General features: G+C 37.8%; 1 protein-coding gene across 1 annotated transcript in view; it reads left to right on the plus strand.

Annotated features, from left to right (window-relative positions):
* Positions 1–887: 887 nt before the first annotated feature.
* The window catches only part of LOC108965195 (very long-chain specific acyl-CoA dehydrogenase, mitochondrial), a gene marked incomplete at its 3' end in the record, with an annotated part of 28,337 nt that continues 11,906 nt past the window's right edge, over positions 888–17,318 (plus strand). The window contains 2 exon segments of the mRNA XM_018927428.1: positions 888–1,095; positions 6,150–6,641. Of these exon segments, the coding sequence (XP_018782973.1) occupies positions 910–1,095; positions 6,150–6,641 (678 nt within the window). The 5' untranslated portion in view covers positions 888–909.

Consider the following 17,318-nt stretch of genomic DNA (forward strand, 5'->3'; position numbering starts at 1 on the left):
ATAGCAAGATAACGGATATTGAATTACAACAACGAAGTTTCAAGCAGATAACAGCAGCAGCATTTCACTAGTATAAATAGCTGTAAGATCTTATATTAAAATTAGTTCTTAAGAATATCAATAAAGACACGCATTTCGGCGTAGAAATAAAATTGTTTTCTTAAACTCATATCGTGGAAACGATATTAACTCGCGCACCGACTGGATTCGGTATAGGGCGTTCCTAGCTCACGAACGACCGGATGGTTAGTTGTTTTAGAGCACCTGGAAAGTCAGGACAAACGTTTGAACTCAAACCGTCTGACTAAGTATTCGTTTAATTGCCCAGATGTTAAATTTATCAAAATCTGTAGCTCCTGACATTGTGACGGAGCACTTGAACAGGCGCAAGGTGTACGCGAAGCTGTTCCTAAAGTGCTCACTGATGACCAGAACTTGCGCCTTTCCTTCGAACAGCTACCTAACCAAGGCCGATATCCCAACGTTTCCGTACCCACCCTACAGCGCAGATGTGTCCCTGGACATATTTTACTTCCTTGCCCGAAAAGACTGAAGCAAGGCACGCATTTTAAGACGACAAAGGGTACCCAAGCAGCATGCACCTCGGCTCTCAAGGCTATTCCTGAGAATGCCTTCCGTGATGCCTTCAATGCTTGCAAATCGCCCTGGCAATGCTGCATCGACGCATAAGGAGCCCGTTTTGAAAGTTTTTAAAGAATTATAACTATTGGTTCAATAAATTTTTTGACATCGACTCACTGTTACTTTCCGGACAAACCCTGTATGACCAAAGTATTACTAAATTTTGCTCATAGTGGTAAATCTTAAATTGCTTATTTCATAAATAATATCAATCATTTAAATCATTTTGAAAATTATATCTGCAGATATTTTTCGGCTCGAACTAATATGGATTTGAAGGATATTAAAAGTGATACCAAGAGTTCACAATTAAAAAATAGTTCGTCATTTATGATGAATATTTTTCGTGGAAAAATGCTTTCAGCGGAAGTTTTCCCATACCCTGACGTCTTGGAGRCAGATGAAAAAGAACTAATTTTGAGTTTGGTTGATCCATTTGAAAAATTTTTTACCGTAAGTACAATATTAATCTTAGCTGCATGATAAGGCATTTTCGCTAAAGTAAATATTACTTTCTTACTTCAAACAATTTAAAAATATTTTTTCATTCATAAGATTAGCAAAAGTTAATGAACACAATTCTATTAAGTTGTATCAAATCGACCAGAAGGTTGTTCTTCTTTACTGGCGTAGACACCGCTTACGCGATTATAGCCTAGTTTGCAACAGCGCGCCAGTCGTTTCTTTTAGCTACGGGGCGCCAATTGGATACTCCAAGCGAAGCCAGGTCCTTCTCTAACGAAGAGGGGCCTTCCTCTTCCTCTGCTTCCCCCGGCGGATACTTTCAATGCTCATGTGTTTTCGTCCATTCGGACCATGACCTAGCCAGCGTAACCGCTGTCTTTTAATTCGCTGAACTATGTCAATGTCGTCGTATATCTCATACAGCTCATCGTTCCATCGAATGCGATATTCGTCGAGGCCAACGCGCAAATGACCATAAATCTTTCGTAGAATCTTTCTCTCGAAAACTCGCAACGTCGACTCATCAGTTGTTATCATCGTCCAAGCCTCTGCACCATATAGCATGACGAGAATAATGAGTGACTTGTAGAGTTTGGTTTTTGTTCTTTTTTTTGTTTGTAGCACCACCTAACATTGTTAGTGGCGTTTATACTGATTCCTAAATAGACGAAATTATCTGAACTTCAAAGTTATGACTGTGAATAGTGACGTGAGAGCCAARTCGACGACTGTTTGTTTGATGGCAGGAGATATTTCGTCTTGCCCTCGTTCACTGCCAGACCTATTTGCTTTGCTTCTTTGTCCAGTCTGAAGAAAGAAGAACTAACGGATATCAATATCATACGCCAGCAGCTGTACACTCTTATAAAAGAATGTACCTGCTCGATTAAGTTATGCCGCTCGAATTATTTTCTGAAGCAGCAGGTTGAAGATGTCGCACGACAAGGAGTCGCCTGGTCTGAAATTTCGTTTGGTATCGAACGGCTCGGAGAGGTTCTTCCCGATCCTGACGGAGCTTTTGGTATTGCTCAACGTTTTTTTATTTTAATCAATTTACACAGCCGTATTAGTATTTCGGGGATATCAAATTCAGACATTACAGTATAAAGGCAGCTCTTGTTCTTGCTGTCGAAAGCTGCTTTGAAATCGACGAAGATGGTGTGTGTCGATTCCTTTCACTGGTCTTTTCCAAGATTTGGCGTATTGTTGGTTGTTAATTTGCCAGGTCTAAAGCCGCGCTGATAAAGTCCAATCAGTGTGTTGACGGTGAGCTTTAATCTTTCACACAATATGCTCAATAGAACCTTATAAGCGATGTTACAGAGGCTTATCCCACGGTAGTTGGCGCAGATTGTGGGGTCTCTCTTTTTAAGGATTGGGCATAGCACACTTATATTCTAATCGTTGGGCATGCTTTCGTCCGACCATATTTTGCAAAGAAGCTGATGCATGCTCCTTATCAGTTCTTTGCCGTCGTGTTTGAATAGCTCGGCCGGTAATCCATCGGCATCCGCCGCTTTGTTGTTCTTCAGGAGAGTAATTGCTATTCGAACTTCTTCATGGTCGGGCAATGGAACGTCTGCTCCATCGTCATCGATTGGTGTATCGGGTTCGCCTTCTCCTGGCGTTGTATGTTCACTGCCATCACTGTGGGCCTCGGTGACTAGAGCAATTTTGGGGGTTCTACAAGAGTATGCTCCGGTCTTGAAACCTTCTGTAAGCCGCCGCATTTTTTCGTAGAATTGTTGAGCATTACCCCTGGCGGCCAGCTTATCAAACTCTTCGTACTCGCGCATTTTGGCCTCTTTCTTTTTCTGTCTGCAAATGCGTCTCGCTTCCCTCTTCAACTCTGGGTATCTATCCCATCCCGCACGTGTTGCGGTCGATCGTAACGTTGCGAGGAAGGCAGCCGAATAGAAAATCGTGCGGCTGTATGTTGTAATTGCAGCTTCTCGACGTCGAACCTTCCTTGTGTTTGTTGGCGTGCGTTTTTTGCTGCACAGAGACGGGTGCGAATCTTGGCTGCAACAAGATGGTGGTCCGAGTCGATGTTAGGACTTCGGAGCGCACGCACATTTAAAAGACTGGAGACGTATCTTCCGTCTATCACAACATGATCGATCTGGTTAGTGGTTTTTCGATCTGGAGACGGCCAGTTAGCTTGATGTATTTTCTTATGCTGGAATCTAGTACTGCAGATAACCATATTTCGGGCCCCGGTTAAGACGATCTGCCTCAAACTATTTGGGGATGTTTCCTAGTGGAGGCTGAATTTACCGACCGTAGTGCCAAAGATACCTTCTGTGCCCACCCTGGTGTTAAAGTCGCCAAGCACGATTTTGACATCGTGGCGGGGGCAGCTCTTCTAAGTGCTTTCCAAGCACTCATAAAAGGCATCTTTGGTCACATCGTCCTTCTCTTCCATCGGGGCTTGAGCGCAAATCAGCGATATGTTGAAGAACCTCGCTTTGATGTAAATTGTGGCTGAATGATAGTACTCGGCGACGGAGTCTCTCTCCCACCACGAATCCCACACCAAACTTGCGCTCCTTTATATGGCCACTGTAGTAAATGCCACAAGGACCTACTCGTCTCTGTCCTTGTCCCGTCCATCSCATTTCTTGGAYGGCGGTGMTGTCAGCCTTTATTTTYACGAGGACATCAACCAGCTGGGCAGCGGTACCTTCCCAATTAAGGGACCGTACATTCTAGGTGCAGGCTGTTGCAAACTTTTCATTGGGGGTGTTTTTTTAGGTGGCGAGTCCCAAATCCAGCACACAACCTTATGTAGGCGATGTACGTGGCGGAAGTCTTGAGCTACTTCAGTCATATGTAAAAGATACGTTCGTGGCCACTCCCAAGTGAATGGCGATCAGAGAACTTTCCTCACTTGCGTGAACTTCTACACATGACTCCATCCTCGTAGAATTTTTATTACTAACAGAATAAAAGTTAAAATTTGAATTTTCATTAATTCTACATGTCATTTGCTTATATCAATTTTGTCTTTAGTGCTTAGTTTATAAAACTTTGTCGATATGCATACCTGAAGAGAACTACGTTAAATGTAAAAAAGGGGTTTTGCAAAAAAATGCTTATTACAATTTTTGTGGGAATGGGATGTAAATAAAATATGTGAACTAACAAGCTTCAATAAAGAGATCAAAACTTGGTGTCTATGAAAATTTCGAAATGGTTTAAAGTAGTTCTGTTTATTATTATATCCACGGCTTAGGTAGGAAAAATATACTGATTATTCGTGAGATTATGAATAATCCCACTTCGACGAGAGGTCTGTCCGTTGTGGTGCCCGCAACTCCTGATACACCTACCATTGCAGGGATGTGAGTTTTGCTAAGAGCTAGCAGCTCAATATTCCTTTTTTGTTCTACTCTGAGAAATTTAATATGGAAGCAACTTCTTGCAACTGCTAGTGAGGTAATGTATTCCTAGACTCACTTTCAGCTCTGATATCAGAGGGATGTATACCTCCTTAAAAGATGGTCGGACTGTTTGAGCTTCCGACATAAGACTCCCCGTCCATCCTTCCTCTTGTACTTAAATCCATCCGTAAAAAAGCTCGCTGCGCCTCTTCTCCAACGACTCTACCTCACCCACATCTTTCTCGGCGGAATGTTCGCTGAAAAAATGCCGCTGGAAGTACTTTTCGGGAAGAAGTGGTCCAAGTTATCAGATATACTGTCGATGTGAAAGGATATCGAGTGTCTCTCTCTGGGATAGAACAGTACTGGGTTTACTTATCTATTGGGTTTCGTAGAGCCAAAACACATCTTTTGGTGGGAGATCCCACCGCTTCTTAATAGCTTCTTTACAACAATTTTGGCCAACCAGTATTTTCTTTACCCTCTCCTCAAGATTGGGCTTCCATGACAGTTTTTTTTATTAAGGATGAAGTCCAAGTACATCACCTTTTCGGTAGGGTAAATATAAGAGCCCCCCAGAAAAAGGTGGTTCCGTCTTCTCTAGTAATGACGTTGATTTCGACCAATTTGCTCCAACGTCTTTTTATGTTTTATTTGTTTCCATGTTTTAAGGTCCGCAGTCAGACCCGCTACCCACCTTCCGAAAAGGTGGGCGCGATTCATTGTCCCAAAGCTATCTTATTGATGAATGCATTCAGAATTTAAGATCAATTTACGGCAACCTTTGCATTACCTCCCCAGCTATAATGTAGAATGTCAAACAAATATGGTAGAATACTACCATCCCAGGTCCTAAAACGTAATACTACTATCGACGAATAGTCCGTGTCTTTTAGAGTTCGATGGTTCATAGGAGTTCTACAATGGGAACCTGCTTTATATCCCTAATACAGGAATTAGCAATTGAACTTTAAGGAGTCAGTAAGGTAATATTTTTTCAACATTTTTTTTGTTGAATTTTTTTTGCCCCCCCTTATACGCTTAGAATTAATGTAGAAATCCACTTTACATTGGAAGGTTTCGAAAAAGGCCCAAAAATAATAATACCGCTCGACATGCGGAGCTCTCAGAGTGTACCCCTGGCGCTTTAAATGCATTTTTCTTAAAACACACTTTTAAATTGGCGAACATGATTCCGGTCGAACTACTCAACCGATTTACTGAATTTTTTTTTAAATGTTCACAAAAAGCCTAGCTAATTTATAAGTTATTGACAATGTTATGACAAAATTTATGTCAAAAAACATGGTGAGAAATTAAAAAAAAAAAATTGGTAGTTACTTCTTTWTTTATCAAAATTATTTCATGATTCTAGTAGAGAAGATAACCATTCTTGTAATTTTTAGGAATAAATTGGGTTTTTTGTATATCAGATGATCCAAATATGAGAAATCGTATCTACCAGTGACAAAACGCATCTCATTCACCATTTCTCAGTTGTCATCAAAAAATTCCGAAAAAATTTGTTTAATTTGCAATACTGCTGTCGTCATTGCCATATCGAACGCATTTTAAGGAACAAAACATGAATTTTGCACTTAATATCATAGTATCATATATTAAAACTAATGAATATTATTTTATACAATTTACTTTTAGGAGATAAACAGTGCAACACGTAATGATGAAAACTCATCGATTGATGGCACAGTACTGGACAAATTGTGGGAGCTTGGAGCTTTTGGTATTCAGGTTCCAGAGAAATATGGCGGCTTGGGACTTGGCAATACGCAATATGGTCGTTTGTGTGAAATTTTGGGTGCTAACGATCTTAGTGTTGGAATTACTCTAGGTGCACACCAGAGTATTGGTTTCAAGGGGATCTTGTTATTTGGTACACAACAACAAAAAGAAAAATACTTATCAAAGTTAACGACAGAGAAAGTGTACGCAGCATTCGCTCTTACCGAGCCAAGCTCTGGATCTGATGCTGGTTCCATACGAACTCGGGCTGTAAAAAGTGATGATGGAAATTATTTTATTTTAAACGGTTCTAAAATCTGGATATCTAATGGTGGCGTTGCTGACGTAATGACAGTGTTTGCACAAACAGAACAAGTCGACCTGGCAACTGGCGAAAAAAAAGATAAGGTATGTACAAATATTAATTTTCAATTCACATTTAAAAAATAAAAGTTATTTCATAAGTTTTGTTTATTACTCCTAAAATAATAGTTATGTGGTGAGTTTTAAATAACTCATATAAAGTAGGAAGTTTCCAGTATTAAATTTCCTTTTTTTATCATCCTGTTCATTTTGCTATACATTTGTGTGTATGTAGTTCTGTATCTAACTAATAAAGATTGTTTTATGTGATATTAACAAAATAAATGAATAAAACTATTATACATACCTTGCACGACAAGTTTACGTTAGTAAAAATTTAAATTCAAGAGTATCACATCCTTACTTATTAATTCGTGAATTTTATTTGATGTGTTTTTGTGTATTTATTTTGCTTAAAAGTTTTTGTGCTTTTGTTTTGTCTATTAACAAAATCACTAATTCATTTATGAAAAAGTTTAACTAGTTGTATAAGAGCTTACAGACACTTGATTATCATGAACATATTGAAATTAAAACCAGTTCTAATATTTTAACATTGCAAAATTCCCGAATTTTGCATATTATTTACGTTAAATAAGGATTTATTTTAAGTACACACGAGTGTAGTAGGTAGGTATCAAAAAATAATTTGAGATACATGCAACATACTCCTATTCCAACTATTCATATATTTAGTATTTCCGGTATTTTCGATCATTGGTATATCAATACCATGTTTTGATAAAACATAATACATATGTGAAAAATTAAAACTTAATACTTTAAGTTGGGATGCGTGATTAGAAATTAAAAACCACCAAAATGCCTGTCTCAAAAGATGTAAATTAAATAGCCTACAAATTAAAACACGTGCGTACCGTTTCGCTGTTCAATTCAAAGAGAGTTTTTTTATTCCGTTTTATGGAATCGCTTAGCATAAATCTTAAACGAACGGCTTTAACTAGTAGTAATGTAAGTATGTATACAAAGGGGTGAGTATAATTTTCTTTCGTTAAACATTGTACTAGATTATGTATAGCTAAGTAAAAGATTAGTATTATAAATGCATTATTAGGGTAAGTATTTTATGTATAATAAAGTTTCTTAATTTAATTTTTAGCAATTAAATTTTCACTATTTTTACAAATTCATTTAATTATTAGGAACATCCATTAGCAGATGCGCTGTTGTTAACGCCTTCCCGTCGTTGGGATCTTGGCCCAGAGGTACTAGCGGCCGAGAATTGAGGATGGCCTCTACTTCGGCCAACAGTGTTGCTAGCTCCTCTGATGTGAGTAACGCGTTGCCGATTACGCGAACGATGTGCCGAAGTGCGGCGCCTTCGGTGGTATAAAAGTGAAGCTGAATCAATAAGCTGAATGTAATAAGATTTTTGCTTTGATAACTAGTGGSCCTAGTAATCCAAGAGGATCAAAAGGGCGTGCAGAAACTGATAGAATGTTTCGTTTAGTATCTCGCAGATCATTGAAATTGGCATCTAAAACAAATCGAAACAAATCTTCTTTCCGCAATTAATGGATTCCTGACGTTTAAGCGGAATTTTTGTCATTGGAACTTTATGACTTTTCAGTGCAATTACTGTTGAAAAATTTAGGGTGGTTCGAAAACAATTTTGTTAGGCCGAGTTTAATAGTGGAATTACCTCACTTCTCAAAAGATCTTCTTCTTTTTAATTGCTGATATCAATATCATCGGCATATGCCAGCAGCTGTACACTCTTATAGAAGATCTATTTAGTTCTGCAGCTCGAATTATTTTCTTCAGAAGTAGGTTGAAGAAGTCGCACGATAGGGAGTCGACTTGTCTGAAACTTCGTTTGGTTTCGAACGTCTCGGAGTGGTCCTTCCCGATTCTGACGCAGCTTTTGGTGTTGCTCAACGTCAGTTTACACAGCCGTATTAGTTTTGCGTTGAAACCAAATTCAGACATCGCGGCATAAAGGCAGCTCCTTTTCGTGCTGTCGAAAGCAGCTTTGAAATCGACGAAGAGGTGGTGAGTGTCGATTCTCCTTTCACGGTTGTTTTCCAAGATTTGGCGCATGGTGAATACTTGGTCGGTTGTTGATTTTCCAGGTCTGAAGCCACACTGATAAGGTCCAATCAGTTTGTTGACAATGGGCTTTAATCTTTCACACAATACGCTCGATAGAACCTTGTATGCAATGTTGAGGAGGCTTATCCTACGGTAGTTGACGCGGATTGAGGGGTCTCCTGTTTTGTGGATTCGGTATAGCATACTTAAATTCCAATCGTTGGGCATGCTTTCGTCCGACCATATTTTACAAAGAAGCTGATGCATGCTCCTTATCAGTTCTTCGCCGCCGTGTTAAAAGAGCTCGGCCGGCAATCCATCGGCCCCGCTGCTTTGTTGTTCTTCAGAGGGGTAATTGCTATTCGAACTTCTTCCTGGTCGGGCAATGGAACGTCTGCTCCATCGTCTTCGATTGGGGAATCGGGTTCGCCTTCTCCTGGCRTTGTGCGTTCACTGTCATTCAGCAGGCTGGAGAAGTGTTCCCTCCATAATTTAAGTATGCTCTGGGCAGCGGTGACTAGATCACCTTTGCGGGTTCTGCAAGAGTATGCTCCGGTCTTGCAACCTTCTGTAAGCCGCCGTAGTTTTTCGTAGAATTTTCGAGCATTACCCCTGTCGGCCAACTTATCAAACTCTTCGTACTCACGCATTTCTGCCACTTTCTTTTTCTGTCTGAAAATGCGTCCTTAATTCGTTTKCCATGGTCGTCATCAAAAGGGGGGTCACTCATCCGAGGCTTGTTGTTTACTTTCATTGGGGGTGGTTTTTTTTTTTCGTGGCGGGTCCCAAACCCAGCTCACAACCCTATGTAGGGGATATTTTGCCTTCTCACTTTAGCTCGCCTTCAAACGAATGTTCTTAGGCAACTAGGCAACGGAAGTCGTGAGCCGCTTGAGTCATATGTAAAAGAATCGTTTCTGGCCACTCCCAAGTGAATGGCGATCAGAAAACTTTCCTCACTTGCGTGAACTCCTACACATGACTCCATCCTCCGAGGTATTAACTCACTGCCTAATAATATGTCGATTTGTGTTGGGGTATGACAGTGTGCTAATTTGAGATGTGAGCATTTTTCCTAGTGTATTTTATTTACTTCATAGCTTGGGAGCAAATTTGTAAGTTGCGGTAGAACGATGTCTTGTGCATCTATTCGTATATCCTCATTTGGAGAAATATGGTGATTGGGCATATTTTATTTGAATTTTGAATAATTCTTCCGCCCATTCCCGAAATTTGAAAATTGGAATGTTTTATTGGCAATTTTAGCCGATTTTGAACCTTTGATGATATAAAGGATCTTTGAGAGCCTTGATCTATTAACGCTCTTAGTTTGAATAAATCACCTTTATGTTCAATGGTGATGACCGCAGTGGGTAAAAGAATTCTGCTTTCATTTTCTAAATGAAGCGCTTGAATTTTTGCTGCTTTAGAGCAACATGGTTGTTCTTCCCTTTTTTCGGGATTTGAGCTTTCGGGATTACTTGATCTGGGTTGTAGCGACTAACCCCGTRGTTTTTTGAAATGGGTTTTTCTTCACATTTTGAAAATTGGTAACGTRAAGCAATGAGTGATGTCTTCGTTGACAGTATACACAATTGAATTTGCTTTCACAGTCTTTTGTCATATGAGAATTCGACAGACAGTTTATGCAAAGTTTGTGCTGACGGACCAGATTGTTTCTATCTGAAACGGATAACTTTTTGAATCTCTCGCAAGATCTTAATTTATGACCTCCCTTACAGAGTTCACACAATGATTGTCATTGATTATTTTGATTTGACACGAATATGTGACTTTTATTAACGTGTCTATTATATTTGTTGAGAAGAAAATTGTACATTTATAATCTTACGTAAGACCATGTATATCATTAGACTGACAGATGTCATTATGAATAGAAGCTAAGTTCATTATTTAATAAAMTTCCTTCTTCCGTTTTATACCGTCGCCTAGTCAATTTAACCCATCAATAAATAAATCCGGGTAAAAAAATGTTCTGTGCGTTAATTAAATACATTGACCTTTGATTTGGAATATATTTTACAATTTAAATAATGTCGAACGTTTTTTCGGTACCCGTCGAACGACTTCGCCGTCGTGAAAATTTTGATGTCTGGAAATGCCAGACAAAATCATATTTGGTCATAAAGGGCCACTGGAAAATGGTGCAGAATGGTTTGCCTGGCACTGCAACTGAAGCTGGTCGTGATGCTAATGAAAAAGCACTAGCTGAAATTACGATGTTGGTGGAGCCAAATAATTTCGATCACTTTGTAGATAAAACATCAGCTAAAGACGCCTGTAAAGCACTCATGGAAGCCTATGAAGATAAAGGTTTGACGCACAAGGTGGAACTGTTGAAGCAATTGGTACAACTCAAGCTGTCAGACTGCGAGACTATGCAAGAGTATGTAAACTCAATGATAATGATTGCATTTAAAGTGAGAAACCAAGGTCTAAAAATTGGCACTCATGTTAGCTGGGTTGCCCAATGACTTTCAAGCGCTAGTGCTCGCTGTCGAAAACTCCAAGAAAACTCTCAACGAAGACGCTGTGAAAAATCTACCTTTACAAGATGCGAAATTTGATGCAAAGTAAGGTGTCGAAAATGCTCTTTATAGAAAGGCAAAAACATTTTCAAAAGTTCGCTGTCATTCGCGCAAGCAACTAGGGCACATAAGCAAAAACTGTCGTAAGAAATAGTGAACGACAAATAGTGAACAACAAGCAAAAACAAAAAAAGTCAGGTTCTTTTAGATATCGCTTTATGCTAATATGCACAACAACGAAGACTATTATGTCGATTCCAGCTGTTCTCAACATATGGTAAAAAGCAACGAATGCATGACAAATAGAAAACTCGCGATAAACAAGAGAGTAATTGTCGCTAACAACAACAAAATTGATGTTGAATGCACTGGCGATGTTCAACTCTCTCTAGCTATTAAACATAAGAATGTTAACGCAACTATCAAAAATGCTGAGTACGATCCTAGTTAATGTGCGAATTTTCTTTCGGTGAGTCAAATGACAGGCAATGGGAAAAAACTACATTTTAAAGACAATTGGTGCAAAATATTAAACGAGGACAAACTACTAATTGGAACTGCGAGCAAAATAAATGGTATTTATCGTCTGAACTGTGTGCAACAAGATAATATAACTTATGGCATAGGCGCTTAGGTCATGTCTGTCGCGAAAGTGACGCAGCCATCGAAAATGCTTCGGAAGGTGTTAAAATTACACCCAGTGGTAACAAATGTGTGGTTTGCATAAAAGGTAAGCAGACCAGAGCGTCACACAGTGAAAAAGGGCAGCGTGCTGAACAACCTTTGGAAATAATACATAGTGATGTAATGGGTCCATTAAATGTTAACTCATTTTCTGGTGTTAGCTATTTGTTAACGTATTCCAGAAAAGTGTTTGTTATCCCAATTAAATCGAAAGCAGCTGTCTTCGATGAATTTGTAAAATTCAAAGCAATGGTGGAGAATCAATGTTCGAAATATATAAAAGTTCTCTGAACGGACAATGGTCGTGAATATATAAATGAAGTGTTCAATAAATATCTTTCGAAATATGGCATTATCCATCAGAAGACGACTCCCTACACCCCCGAACAGAATKGCGTTGCAGAGAGGCTAAATCGGACAATAACAGAAAAAATCAGATGCATGCTGCTAGACGCAAATTTGGAGGACAAATTSTGGGCTGAGGCTGCTGTAACTGCGGCATATCTATTGAATCGTACACCATGCAGAGGTAACAATCTGAGTCCGGAAGAGTTGTGGTCAAAAAAAAGACCAAACTTGAAACACCTCAAAGTCTTTGGTTGTAAGGCAATGGTTCACGTAGCCAAGGAAAAACGCAGTAAGTTAAAACCTAAATCTCGAGAATGTGTGAAGAAATTGAAGCTCATGATATCAACGGCACTTGGGAACTATTAGCCCTGCCTATGGGAAAGAAAGCCATTCCGTCAAAATGGGTTTTCAAAAGAAAGGTAAATGGAAACGGAGATCCTGTGCGTTATAAAGCCAGACTTGTGGTGAAAGGATTCAACCAGAAGCAACACATCGATTATGACGAGACATTCGCACCAGTTGTGCGATATACATCAATTCGTTTTTTGTTTGCTCTTGCRGTCAAATATAACCTTACTGTTTATCAAATGGATGGTGTAAGTGCTTTTTTACATGGCGAACTTAAAGAAGAGATTTATATGACTCAGCCAAGTGGCTTTGATGATGGATCCGGTCGCGTCTGCAAGCTGCGAAAATCGTTATATGGCCTGAAGCAATCTAGTCGTGTCTGGAACATAAAGCTCAATTCAACACTTGTTAGTTTCGGCCTGCAGCGCAGCAACGTCGACCAATGCGTGTATTTTCTTGTCGCTGACAAAAAAATGCTATTCGTCGCTATTTACGTTTATGATGTCATCCTATTCGCCAATGATACAAAGCTGCTGAACAAACTAAAAAATAAGCTCTCTGAAACTTTCAAAATGAAAGATCTTGGTGCAGCATCATCGGTTTTGGGTATGCGTATAGCTCAAAATCTCAAAGAAGGTACTCTAAAGATCGACCAATCTTCCTACATTACCGATGTAATTCGACGTTTCGGCATGGAGGAATGCAATCCTGTAAGCACACCCCTCRACGTTAATCAAAAGCTGTCCGCGGAGATGTGCCCAACTAATGATGACGAAAAAAGGSAAATGGCTACTGTTCCCTATAAACAAGCTATTGGATGTCTGCTGTTTGCCGCTCAGGTCACGCGCCCTGATATATGCTTTGCTGTCAACTTGTTAAGCCGATACAGCACAAATCCAGGGAAGGCACATTGGACTGCTGTAAAGCGTGTTATGCGCTATCTCAAGGGAACTATTGACAAGGGCTTWGTGTATACGAGTAGTCCTGATGAAATCGTTGGTTTTTGCGACGCTGACTGGGCAAATGATGTAAGTGATTGGAAAAATATTTTCTCTTACTCATAACTGAATTGTATTACTCTTTCAAATTCATTACTTATTGTATAAYGAACTATCATTTCTATATCCATTTTGTAATGAACATAAATATTCAATTTAGGGAAGGCGTTGAGAAGAAAATTGTACATTTATAATCTTACGAAACACCATGTATATCATTAGACTGACAGATGTCATTATGAATAGAAGCTAAGTTCATTATTTAATAAACTTCCTTTTTTCTTCTGTTTCTTACTGTCGTGCGTTTTTACTCTGCTAACAATATTGTATGTTATTACTGACTTGGGGTTTGAACAAGTTTTTACTTGAGTCATTTTGATGACTTTTTGGCTTTATAGTTTTTTTTGTCTATTCGCTCAGCTATCTCGTATTGGGCAGTGAGGAATGTTTTCATCTGTTGCCAGGTGGGTATTATTTTTCTTTCCACTAGATATTGTTCCCATCGTAATAGCGCAGCATCACGCAGTGTTTCTGCGCAAATGGTTACTATCATAGCGTCCCACGATTCTGTGGAGATATTTTGTGTTTTTAACACTGATAAATAATTGGTCACTGTCGAGTATAAGTTTTGAAATTCCTGGCTAGTTTCTTGTTGAAACCTGTTTTGGCAAATGCAATCAAGTTTTTATTGGGTTTTCTATCATAACCCTTTCATTTTCGTACCTTTCGACAAGTGGTTCCCAAGCCAGTTTAAAATTTTCGTCATTTAAAGCGAATTGCTTGACGATTCTGCCCGCTTCCCCTTTTGTTTTATACCTGAGATGGTATAGCTTTTGTGCTTGTGAAAGTTTAGGATTGTTTATATAAACGGCAGTGAACATGTCACGGAAGGACGGCCACTGGTCATAAGATCCATTGAAAACTTCAGTATCACAAGCTGGTACTTTTAGATACATGCCTTTATCTAGGTCTTCTTTTTGTGTTGTAACTACTCTGGGAGGGGGAGTAGTGGCTCTACTTGGCCTTATTAACTTATTTGTTCAGTTATCGTTCCCTTTGTTAACTCGTACTGATCGCGGCAGTTATCACACTTGGCTGTCGCCGAAGCTTTTGTGTTTTCTGGGAGTTCTGCGTCGTCAGTATCTAATACTGTATCGTACGCTGCTAGAAGGCGTTCCCATAGATTGTTAACAATTTGTAATTTTATATTTAAAACTGATTCCGTAATGTCAGTAATAGGGAAGCTTGAAACCGTGTGCAATATCTTATGAAGCTATCATTTTCAGTGATAAATTTCGATATTATATTATCTTTTGATCTCGTTTGCTTTGCACCGTGCTTAGAGCGTGTAGCTTCTGCAGGTGTGCTTTGTTTATCGTCGTCAGCCATTTTTTTAATTGGAAGAAACTGACCTGATTTAGATTCTTTTGAATCTGTGCTCATTTAGAATAAATAAGAATTTAGAATTAAATTAGATGAGATATATCTCATAAATACCGAAAACCGTAAACTTTTTTGAGTACCAGTAAGTTAGCTTAAGTAACCGTTCTATTGTATTTAAGTAGTTGCGATTTTATATATATTTTCTATTACGGATTTATGCGTATGTCCTTGTATATAAGTACTCGTAAAGGCGGTATACGAAGTCAATATCTTTGTACATATATGTGCACGCAATGTACGTATTCATGTGCGTATTGTTAAATAATATTTGCCTATACGGGCTTAGAGTGTGTACTATATAAGTATGTACTAATATGTTTATCGTTAATAAAATTTTATTAGTTAGCTTAGAGTATGTACTATATAATAGCGGGATTCTGTAAGCAGTCTCTAATCTCTATTTGAGACATTTTGTGGTAAAATCTCAATTTGTGACTAGTTACTATTCACTAAACAGTCTCTAGCTTTAGCCTCAAAAAATTGCCTCAAATTTGAGACCTGGTAGTTAGTTAGCAAGTCACAAAACCAAAAAGAACTCTTGTCCGCCATTTATAATATACTGAATAGAGATCATCATAGATATTAATCGATTGTAATTTTTTTATATTTTGTAAGCACCTCAAACACGAAAAAGTTAAAAATAAATCAATTTTGCAAAAATTTCGAAAATATTATGAAACAAAGTCAACATATATTTTTATTTTGATTGATAATTATGTTTTTTGACTATGTTATAGAAAATTTAATTTTTGTTATCGACATATTTATTTTCATTCAAGTTTAAAAGCATCCCTGAATTGTTAAATGTAATAGATTTTGAGAATAGCAAAATCGTCTCAAGTCTCAAAAATTGTCTCTATCAAATTTAGAGACTTGATACTGTATCACAGTACAGAATCGCACGGTAAGTATGTACTAATATGTTTATCGTTAATATTATTGATTATTATTAATAATATTGTATTTTTTTTTTAATTCCGGTTATTGTTTATAATTAAGCTTTTATCGCAGCTTCCAATAATTTAGGATTTGTTATAGCTTTTATGTTGGGATATACCCCAAACGTATATACATTAGCGTATGCAAAAGAATACCGAATATATGTATACAGTATGTATATCATATACAATGCATATGTACTTATATTTGCGCGATCGGAATTTAGCGAGAAAAGAAAAATGAGCAATGTGCGGGTCATTAACCTCTGCACTTGCGGATTAGCAAGTATATGCTTCAATATATCGTATTAATATTAATTTCAATGTTTGTTTGTAGGTACAAATTTATGTTTGTTGCATTTATGTATATGATAAGTACGATTTGCATTGGAAATTTCGCATTTTATGTCTTTTGCTTACCTATTTTTATGCAATCCTGCTTACTGTTAGAAGAAACAGAAGGGGTATTGTTGGGAAGATTTGCAAGTAAATACTTGAATATAATTGGTTTGTTTTCTGTTGTAGTGGGTGTGTTTTATACACATGGGTAAACTTAGAAGGCAGTAAAAGATTTCTTTTTGTATTTATAAAAATATATGGATGATATATATTTTCAGCTATATTTTGTTCCCGTTTGGAAATCGATCAAACGGATTATATACATAGGTTTTATATTTGATAAAACCGTATGATATCATACATATTTACATATTTTCATAAAAAATGGAAACGACTTACTTGTCTCGCCTCAAGGGAGTTTTGGGAGAATACAGTACATATCTTTATAATTTTGGGGATATTATCCGCTTTCAATTCGGTTTCCTCCTGTGTTCTAGTCCTATTTCCTCCGTGTTTAATRTTCCTTTCCTAATTTCCTCTTTTGTTTAGTGTCCTCTTGCTCCCGTTTCCTCCTTTGTAGAGTATGTACATATGTATGTATGTATGTTGTAATTTTCTTCTAATTATATCGCGCCCGATTCATATTATAATTTTTGTTATTTTTATTGTTAGACCGCGACCGATTTATGTTTTACACTTTGTTTAATATTATTATTAAATACTAGTCACAGCACTGGATAAACTTTTGGTGAATTTTGCAAACTTAGTAAATTTTAATTACTTTTCTAATTTGTTTTTTTTTTAATTTTTTCACAGAAGTTATTTATAATAGTATGAACTATATTTTATTTTTTGGTCACTGTAACTGCTGCTGTCCAAAACCGGTTTTTGGCACATATGTTCTTTGTTGTTTGCCTTTTTGGTTTTTTTTTTTATTTGGCTTTGTCTCTTGCTATTACATTTTCGACACTTTATCACAGATTTTAATTATTATTAAAACTTTTTTTTTTTTTTTTTTTTTTT

The sequence above is a fragment of the Bactrocera latifrons genome, unplaced genomic scaffold (genome assembly GCF_001853355.1).
Source record: "Bactrocera latifrons isolate USDA-ARS-PBARC rearing strain unplaced genomic scaffold, ASM185335v1 scaffold_1361, whole genome shotgun sequence".
Taxonomy (NCBI): Eukaryota; Metazoa; Arthropoda; class Insecta; order Diptera; family Tephritidae; genus Bactrocera; species Bactrocera latifrons.